Source organism: Lampetra planeri, chromosome 2, assembly GCF_965212315.1.
Source record: "Lampetra planeri chromosome 2, kcLamPlan1.2.h2, whole genome shotgun sequence".
NCBI lineage: Eukaryota > Metazoa > Chordata > Hyperoartia > Petromyzontiformes > Petromyzontidae > Lampetra > Lampetra planeri.
Window position 1 is genome coordinate 30636474 of NC_136108.1, and position 10700 is coordinate 30647173.

General features: G+C 48.5%; 1 protein-coding gene across 1 annotated transcript in view; it reads right to left on the bottom strand.

Annotated features, from left to right (window-relative positions):
- The window catches only part of LOC144731542 (cGMP-dependent protein kinase 1-like), a 33957-nt gene extending 33303 nt beyond the window's left edge, over positions 1–654 (bottom strand). Inside the window, exon 1 of the mRNA XM_078612671.1 lies at positions 471–654. Coding sequence (XP_078468797.1) covers positions 471–496 — 26 coding nt within the window. The 5' untranslated portion in view covers positions 497–654. The remainder of the gene's footprint in view (positions 1–470) is intronic.
- Between the last annotated feature and the right edge of the window lie 10046 nt (positions 655–10700).

The window sequence follows — 10700 nt, forward strand, 5'->3', positions numbered from 1 at the left end:
GATGATAATTGATGATGCTGATGTTTCCGCTACAACTGCTGCTGATGATTCTACTACTGGTGTCATTGCTGCTGCTAATTAATATAATGCGCTGCTGCTGCTGATGATGATGATTCTACTTTTACTCATGCGATCGTTGATGCTGCTGATTACCCGACTATTACTATTACCGATGCAGCTGCTGCTGCTGCTGATACTGCCAATACTACTTCTTTTGCTGCGGTTGATTATGCTAATCATATTAGTATTAATACTACTGTTTGTTGATGATCCTACTAAAGCCAATACGAATGCTGCGAATGAGAACGATGATCCCACTAATATTAATGCTGCTGCTGCTGTTGACGATGATCCTACGGGTACGAATGCCGAAGCTCGGAATGGTCCTAATGCTGCTGATGCCGATGCTGCTGACGATGATGGTGATGATGATGCCGTTGATCATGACGATGGCGATTTCTTTACAGTACCTGAAGCAGCCCATCTCCACCGTCATGTTCTGAAACGGGAACACGCATGCACACAACCGTGAGACTGGCGGCCCGATTCGGATTGAAGACAAACGCAGTTAGGGAGGGAGGCGTGAGTGAAGAGAGAGAGAGGGGGGGGCGGGAACGAGAGAGAGAGCGCGAGAGCAGGGTACATGGGGAGAGAGGCAGTCGTGAGCGGAGAGAGCGAGAGAAATCAAGCGAGCGGGGTGCATGGGGAGGGAGACGTGAGTGTAGAGAGAGGGGAGTGCATTTGGAGAGAGGGAGACGTGAGTGGAGAGAGAGAGCGAGACGGGATTTTGTGGCGAGAGGGGGTGTGAGTGTAGAGGTAGCGAGAGCGGAGTGTTTTTGAGTGTGATGCGAGAGGGAAGAGAGATGCGTGAGTGGAGAGAGCGCTCGGGTGGTGATTAGAGAAACGATGCGTGAATATGGAGAGAGAGAGAGAGGCGGGGGGAGATATGAAATGCTTTGAGAGGTGTGATTTTGGGTGAGACAAGATCGCCACTGCTGTGATCTATAATTTATAGTCGCCTCTCTCTCCATTCCCTGTGCTGCTACACGCTGGGACTCATCACCGTCCCCAGTCTCCACACTCGAGTGCGATTTGCAAGGCGAACACCACTCACTCACCTGACGCCCGATGAGGTTACCCGATTGATCTGGACCTCAGGTCAGACATTATCCGTTGAACGAAATGAGTCCCAGAACCTGAATTTCAGGAGGGTGCCGCTTGGAAATGTTTGGCCACGGACACTCAGTCACAAAGGTACATAGACACGCAGTCACATAGACACATAGACACACAGACACACAGTCACATACACACATAGACACGCAGTCACATAGACACATAGACACACAGTCACATAGACACATAGACACACAATAACATAGACACATAGACACACAGTAACATAGACGACACAAGTCACATAGATACACAGTGACTTAGACACACAGTCACATAGAGTGCATGCACAGTCACACAGACACACATTCACATGGATACACAGTCACACAGACACAGTCACACAGACAGCACAAGTCACATACATACACAGTTACATATACATGCATACACAGTCACATATATATGCACTTAGATGCACAGACAAATACTCGAACACACGGATGGAAATGTAAGATGATTGGTGGTGAGTGTGGGGGTGATGAGGGCGCGAGAGAGAAAGAGCGCACGCTATGGGATAGGCATTGATGTTGAGGAGGTAGAGAGAGAGGTCATAAAACCACTCAATACGATCATGGGTCAACCACCCACGGCTCCCCAACAACCTCCGCTGCCCTCTAAGCTCGTGACGAATTGGCACCGGCCCCCTTGGGAATGGAAGCACCTGTAGCGCCCGTACAGGTAAACACACAACGTCCCCGCCGCATTCATCAACAGGTGCTGTGCTCTTCGTAACAACGCAGTTGCTCTGTCGGTGTTGGATTTGGGGAAATGTAAATGCGTCGTGAACCCACCTCCACCCGACACGATGGTCACGTGACCAGTAGCGGTAACTAGCGAGGGGCGGGGGGGCAGGGGGTGCCTTGCCCCCCCCTCTCCCCAATCCCTGGTGGCAAAAGCCACGCGTTGGGGCCTCCCTTGAAAAACGTCATGAGATTTGTTTTCAACAACAGTGTAAAAGAACAAAAACTGATTTAAAACTCGGCTTACATGATTTGTATATACATATTTTTTATGAAAGTACTCTCTTATCTTGAAATGATTTATATATCCAAGACACTTTACACAGAATTAACAACGGTACGTTATGGATGTATAATGGTGGAGATGCGGTGAATGAAACAGATGAGAGGAAGCAATGGAGGGCGGAACTGTGACGATGCGAGAATTCGGTGAAAGCGAAACCGATGACGGTTAATGATGATGATGAACGTTTTGAATGAGTGGGGTTAACGAGCAATAGCCATATAACGAGACGATGAATGGGGAACAGTAGCCGTGGCGGTTATGATGGGGAGTTGAAGGTATCGTGGGTTGAGCTGGGGAACAATCAGTGAGTCGTGATTACGCAGTGGAAACGAGCGAGAAAGTTTGTTCCAATCGAATCAGTGCGGTGAACGTAATATCGCAAAGGGGTAACACGGAGCCGCGGCGGCTACATTTTGCGAAGAGCGAGAGCCCCCTACAGCGTTCAATGTTCGAGACCGTGAGCGTTGCCGTGATGTCCTTAGGCAAGAGAAGCCGCGATAGACGAAGCCTCATAGGGTGGCGACCGTGCGAGGCGAATCAAACATTGGGGCCCCTACCTGACCCATTGCCGTCACGACCGCTACTGCACGTAAACAAAACGTGGTGGTGTTGTTGTTCATTGTGCTTGTGCACCCACCGGCAAAGCAGCTTCACCGCACAATTTAATTGTCGATGGATAGTTCCACGATTTCGCGCACACTTTTTGGACCAAAGGTTTTCAAAGCCTCGACGATTTGGAAACACCACCGATAGGTTCGTCTTCAGGCCTGTCCGTTCTGCCTTCTCTGTCTCTCATTTAATCTGACTCTACAGTATTATTAAAAATCACTCCAGTTCACGTGCGAATGCAATTCGACATCATTATTGTTATTATTGTAGTATTATTATTAAGCTTGTTTTTGTTTATACATCTGTAATTGCGTAACGCTTTGATCTTGTCTGCCTGGCGAGTCGCCCTTGACAAACATCTTCTTAGCTCAATGGGCTTTAACTCCTCGGTGTAAAATACACTTCTCATCCTTCTGATGTGACAGGTTGAATTGCGCCATTCGCTCCCAAGCGTTCGCATTGCAGTGTCAGGAGTGGGGGGTGGGGTGGGGGCCACTTTCGCCGATGAGACATCATCAACGTGAGGGCCGCCGCACGTTTGACACCATTGGGGGTTTGACATCAGCACGAGGATGATGATGGTGTTTTCACTCTTTGTGTCTTATCGGGAACCGCACTAAAGGCCACCAGGGGCCGCCAGTGACCCGCGGGCCTTGCGATCAAGAACTCTGCATGGGCCGCCTCGCCCCGTAAAACACGCAGCACGACAACTCGTCACGCGCCAAGACTCGGCTGTCATGCGCTCCACTTGGTCACGCGAAAGGCGGTCGCGGACGAGACCTCTTCTGGAACTGCTCTCCGTGTGTGCGGTGGCGAGCAGCAGCCGCGACCTTATTCCATTGCGCAATCTACGTCGCGGATACTTTTCAAACGGTGGAGTTTGGAATTTGGAATGAGAGCCCATCATGCAGTAAAGTCTTATAGCCCAATGGTGTCTTCCCGACTTACGTGTCAATAGACGATCCAAACATAATACCGAGTACAGCTTTATATGAAACGCCTTTCATAACAGCTCAAGGTGGTTGGTAACGGATTGAATGTGTAGTCTCTTAGTGTGAAACGGATTGAATGTGTAGTCTCTTAGAGTGAAACGGATTGAATGTGTAGTCTCTTAGTGTGAAACGGATTGAATGTGTAGTCTCTTAGAGTGAAACGGATTGAATATGTAGTCTCTTAGAGTGAAACTGATTGAATGTGTAGTCTCTTAGAGTGAAACGAATTGAATGTGTAGTCTCTTAGTGTGAAACGGATTGAATGTGTAGTCTCTTAGAGTGAAACGAATTGAATGTGTAGTCTCTTGGAGTGAAACGGATTGAATGTGTAGTCTCTTAGAGTGAAATGGATTGAATGTGTAGTCTCTTAGAGTGAAACGGATTGAATGTGTAGTCTCTTAGAGTGAAACGAATTGAATGTGTAGTTTCTTAGTGTGAAACGGATTGAATGTGGAGTCTCTTAGAGTGAAACGAATTGAATGTGTAGTCTCTTAGAGTGAAACGAAACTTTCCCCTTTTTACCAATCGTCTCCGCTCGTCATGAGCACCCATTGGCAAAGATCCCCCATATAGCCTGAACAGGCTGTCCGGGCAAGTGCTATTATCATCCACTACACTCACTCAACTCCATGCGGAATGAACCCGAGCTCCGGGGGAATTGAACCCCGTTTTGAGCATCGCGCATTGAGCGAAGTCCGCGCTTCGCATCCCCATCATCCCCTCGGCGACAGCGCCGGGGTTCCCATAACACGACTTGCTTCCTCGCAGCCTCCTCTTCCACCCCTACCCCCACCGCCTCTCCACCCCCCCCCCCCCCCTCTATAGAAACCCCCCTCCAAATAGAACCCCCCCCCCCACACTTGTAATTGGTGATTATCTGCTCAAGTCTGATTGTTTATTTTAGTTCTTTGTATTCACCACAATGACGTTGATGATCATTGCGTGCACTGCACATGCGATTTTGCGTCCGACTGGGTGCCAATGTTGTCAAGTGGAAGGGTTCCGTTGCCTGCGACATCTGGCGGCTGAGCAGCAGCGTTGACTCTGCTCGTCTTGAAGCGAACGCTGCTGATATTGCGAACTCGCAGAAGGGCGCTGCGACCGATGTGTTGTGCAACAATCACTTTCATTTATTACACGCCTTCATTTAACTCGCTCTGTCTGTTGTTGTCGTTGTTGTATCCATAAATCTTGTAACTCAATTTTAACCCACTTCCCAATGTGGTATCGACTGCAAACTTGGTATACTTGTGTCATACTGATGACAATACTATATTCTATCATAAAAAATAAAATATTTTAATATTGTTAAACATTTTTTTCATATGTTATGTTTCGGCTTTGGTCTAATTATCCACGGTCAACTGACGTTGGCTGTAAATCACTACGGTCCCTTACGTTATGGCAAGCTTCGGGGCCACTTCCTGGAGTCGTGGAGTTCGCCATTACTAGTACATTTAATAAAAGCGTGTTTATTTTTTTTTACATATTACTCATTTTATGCGAAGAAACAGGTGTGTATGATGGGAGACGTTGCCGATGCATTATGTTCATTGTATGCTCCATAACGACGCCGGCGTTCATAATCTTGTAGTCATTCTCAACGCAGAAGATCTTCAACCCTGAAGCTTCTGGGGCCACAACCCCTAAACCGCTTCCGCACACAAACTATGGCAGCAGCAGATGCGGATAATTGATGCTGATGATGATGCGCCAATGGGAAAATCAACACCTCCCCGGTCAGAATCAGAATATTGATTTATCCTGCAGACCGTGGTCACCGCTCAGAACGGAACCATGGAACACGTGACGACTTAATGCCCGATGCACACACATGAAGGAGGACGAATCGCCATGACAGCAGCGATGCACCAATCCGCTACTCCAGACGCGATCATCTGAGACCACCACAATGTACAATTACAGTCGTTGCTCTTCGTCAACATCAGCCATACGAAGAAGACATCTATAGATTCACACTGAGACCCACAGACTCACATAGAGACCCACAGACTCACATAGAGACCTTGAGAGCTATAGATCCGCCCTCAGACTCATAGACTCACATAGAGACCCATAGACTCACCCTGAAACCCATAGACTTACCCTGAGACCCATAGACTCACCCTGAAACCCATAGACTTGCCCTGAGACCTATAGACTCACAAAGGAATCAATTTGCTCAGAAGAACAATATACTCACATAGAGACCCGTAAACTCGACCTGAAACCCATAGACTTATTCTGAGACCTATAGACTCACAAAGAAACCCATTTGCTCAGAAGAACAATATGCTCACATAGAGACCCGTAAATTCACCCTGAAACCCATAGACTTATTCTAAGACCTATAGACTCACAGAGAGACCCATAGGCTCACCCTGAGACCCACCGACTCACATAGAGACCCACAGACTCACATCGAGACCAACAGACTCAACACAGAACAATAGACTCACAGAGACCCACAGACTCACATCGAGACCCATGGAATCGCCTTGAGAGCTTTAGATCCCCCCTCAGACTCATAGACTGACATCGAGACCCATAGACCTGTGTTCTTCATCATAAGGCCCGCGGGCCACTGGTGACCTTTAGGCGTGATCTCCAGCACAGTTCACGAGTGACCACTCACCATGTCACGTGGCGCTGCTGCCTCCAACGTGCGTCGCTTGCTCCTGATCCAAGGCAGCTGAGCCAGCTTGCAGGCGCGATCCACAAACATTGAAAGCGCGTGTGTGTGTGCACCTAGCCTGGCACAAGCGCTGTGGTAATGTCAACCTCACCTACTGGCTGTTGGTGCGTGTGTGGTTGTATGTGTGTGTGTCTTCGTGGACGCCTTCATAGGTGCTCGCTAACAGCACTTGCTCCTAAATTATGTTGAGGCTACACGGGGGGATCTTTGTATGTTCGTGCGTGGTTCTTTGTGGGCAATGCGTTTGTGTCTATATGTACGTGTGTGTGTGTCTCGGAGTTTGCATGTAAGTGTGTTTTTGTGCACGTGTATTTGTGTTCATACGATTATCTCCGTGTGTATATCTATGTATGTGCCTATGTGTGTGCATTGTATGTATACATGACCGTCGTGTTTGTTTGTCTTTGTTTGATATGTGTGCTGACTTACAGCACTGGCCCCAACAGTCTGTTAAGGCTATGCGGGGGATCTTTGTCTTCGTGTATGTTTGTATTTCTGCACACACGTGTCTGCGTGTGTATCGTGTCTCTGTGCATACGTATTGTGTTCCTCTCTGCGTGTATGTCTATTGATTGTGTCTTCTTGATTTTCCCACTCCAACGACATTCATAGGCACCTCTAAATAATAACAAAATGTACAGTCGCCCAGCGGAATCACAGTCTCAGGTCCATGATGATGCTGGTTTCTTCATGATCCACCCACCCTGCTTGTGAAGAAGAGATGCGTGGAGCACACACGTGCACCACCACCACCGCGACAAACGAAGCCACCACCACCACTCAGCGGTGTAATAATTGAACGACAGGGTGCATCTCGCCTGCATATGTATATCGATTAATGTCGCAATGGACCTTTGCTCCGGTGCGTGATGGTTTTCATCATTTTGTAATGTCTGCGGTGGGTGGGCTCGATTGGCCGGGCGCCGTAACCGCTCTCCGAGTGCGTTTATGGGGCGAATGATCGCGGAGCGCGGTGGAACCTCGGGCAAACAGCAGCAGCAGCAGCCTCGATCAAGGCCGTAGCCATAGCGTGTCTGGGGGTCCCAACCCAGAAAAATATGGAAATTTGAAAACTAATTTCCAGCCTAAAATATTTAAAAAAAATCACTAACACATGGGATGGACTTTTTATTTTTTTATTTTTTACAATAATGTATAATAGTCTATTGTATTACATTGCTCTGTTTTTACTTTTTTAAGCATTTCTTGTTTCATTGTATGTAATGGCAGAGATTAGGGATTAATAAATTACAACCATAACCACAATCATATGAACAGAAATCTATGCATTGATTTTAATGAAGACAAGTCCAGATATTGTGGCCAAGGTTTAACAAATTGTTGTTTTTATTTACATCGCAGAGCAATTATTTTCTATAGCAATATATCGGGGGGGGGGCATTTTAAGCATATTTGAATATTAGAGGGGGGATGTGCCCCCCACCAATATATATTATAATTACGGCCTTGGCCCCGAGGTGTGTGAGAGAGAGAGCGAGAGGGAGTCGGAGGGAGAGAGATCATTGAGACGCGACACACGCACACGACAAAGCTCTCCCGTGTGTCCCCACCAGACTTTCGGGGCAAGTAACTGTTAACGAGCACCGATGAAGGTCGACAGGGCACATGAGTACGGGGGGGGGGGAGGCAGAATGACACCACGGCCGGCCGCCTTTGTCTCCCCAGTGGCGATGTTTACACATCGCACCAGGTACTCGTTTAAGGCTGAGTCGACCTGAGAGAGGCCCAGGACCGGTGCAGATAATCGTCACTGGGTGTTGTTGGTCGTGAGTGGGAATCAAACTCGGCTCGCCAGGTTCGTAGCGCAGAGCGCTAACCGCTACGCCACCGCTCCCCACACGCAACGACAAAAACAAACATACCCCATATAGCCTCACCAGGGTGTTGGGGCAAGTGCTGTTAGCGAGCACCGACGACACACAGACACACACACAGACACACACACACAGGTCCCTTAATGTGTCTGCGTGAGACGTGGAGAGAGAGAGAGCACACCTCAAAATAGACCAAATCAAAATTATTCGGTACATTTCGTTCTCACGCCATTCATAGCACGAGGCTATCACGAAAGAATGCGCTGTGTTTTACAGACAGGTACAGTAGGATGAGCGGTGTTGCGAGGTGTTTTCTCAACCGAGTATATTCGCAGGTTATTTTTTTCATTGAGAAACACGCGTTTGGAGTATTTGGCTGCAAAACATGTCCACGTGATGAGAAGCGCCGTCTGCTTCACAGTGAACGTCAGAATGTTCCGTGGCATCATTCGAAAAACAATACATAGTGGCCCACGTGTGAGTCTATGGGTTTGATGGTCCAAAAGTTGCCAATCTTGATTTTAAAAAAAACGATTCAACTAAAACTATTTTATGTTACCAGGTAAGGTCCACTGAGCTATATAGTTAATTTTTTTCCCAGAAGCGACCTGGCTTATCGTCACGTGGACATTTAGAGCAGCCAAGTCCTCTAAATGTGGAGTGAAAAACCGAAGGACCCTCCTCATTTGAATATGCAATGCAATTACGTTTGCAAATTAGGTGTTTTTCAATTATCCTACATTGCATCGGTCATCTGTGTCTGCATTGCATTGCTCCTCCGGTCATGTGTGGTCAGAATGCATATCGTGCCCATCATCTCTGTGAGTCCGAGTTATCAGCAACAGCGGGGGGGTCGGGGGTGGGGGGCATATCAATTACCATGAATTCCAGGCGCAAGAGTGGCGTATTACTGTTGAAACAATAGCAACGTAAGCGTAATTATTTTGGCATTTATAATCCCAACGGTGGTGTGAGGCACGCGGACTTCGCACTTGCCACCTGTTTACAGGAGCAATGGTGGACTTGGCATACGTGTGGGAGTCGCGCGAAGCAAACTGCATTGTTCCAGTAACAAAGACAAGACAAAGATCCCCCGTTATAACCTCAAAAGACTGTGGGGGCAAGTGCTGTTAGCGAGCGCCTATGAAGGCCTACACGACACACGCGGGGGTGGGTGGCCAGCACCACGCCCGGCCGCCTTTGTCTCCCTAGTGGCGATGTTGACACACCGCACCAGGTACTCATTTGAGGCTGAGCCGACCTAGGGGACTCAGTAACACACGCGTTGTGACCTCTTTTTTCAACCAGCCTTCTCTTCTCTCGGAGTGCTGAGTTCAAGGCCCACGCTCCGTATTTACCCCCCTCACCCCCGACCTTCTGTAACCTTACACAAGCTCCTCTCAGCATCTCCTTGTTTCCCATCAAATGTACCTCCTTTGGGTTTCCTCCAATCTCCTATCCCCCCCCCCCGCCCGCGCCGTCGTTACCACCGTCTTCTTGAACTATCTTCGGTGTGGTCCCGTGTTCACCTGTACACGCGCTTGCGAAACAAGGTCAAGTGCGATCTTGATTTGAAGCTTTCGTGACTGCAGGAATCCATACTCTTTGGTTCTTTCGGTAAAGTCACGTAGGTAGAAAAATAATAGATCACGACGTTTCGATCGCAACACAAGCAATCGTCATCAGGTGGGACAACCACCGCCTACTTCAGCAGTTTTTTCTTGCTGTGGTTGTCCCACCTGATGCGATCGAAACGTCGTGATCTGTTATTTTTCTACCTACGTGACTTTACCGAAAGAACCAAAGAGTAAGGTAACGTGCATATTTTCGCTCGGATTATCCTCATGCAAGGCTACCTACCAAACGTTGTGTCTGCTACCTGAATGCTGCTGCTGCTGAGGCTGCATGGATCGAATTTTGACTTTCACATTTTAAATTGGGCACCCATGAGCGAGCAATCACATCTCACAGTCATCACTCTCTCCTAGCTCTCAGCTCACTCTCCTCCCCTCCACGCACTCTCTCCTACCTCTCAGCTCACTCTACTCCACGCACTCTCTCCTCTCAGCTCACTCTACTCCCCTCCACGCACTCTCCTACCTCTCAGCTCACTCTACTCCCCTCCACGCACTCTCCTACCTCTCAGCTCACTCTACTCCCCTCCACGCACTCTCCTACCTCTCAGCTCACTCTACTCCCCTCCACGCACTCTCCTAGCTCTCAGCTCACTCTCCTCCCCTCCACGCACTCTCTCCTACCTCTCAGCTCACTCTACTCCACGCACTCTCTCCTCTCAGCTCACTCTACTCCCCTCCACGCACTCTCCTACCTCTCAGCTCACTCTACTCCCCTCCACGCACTCTC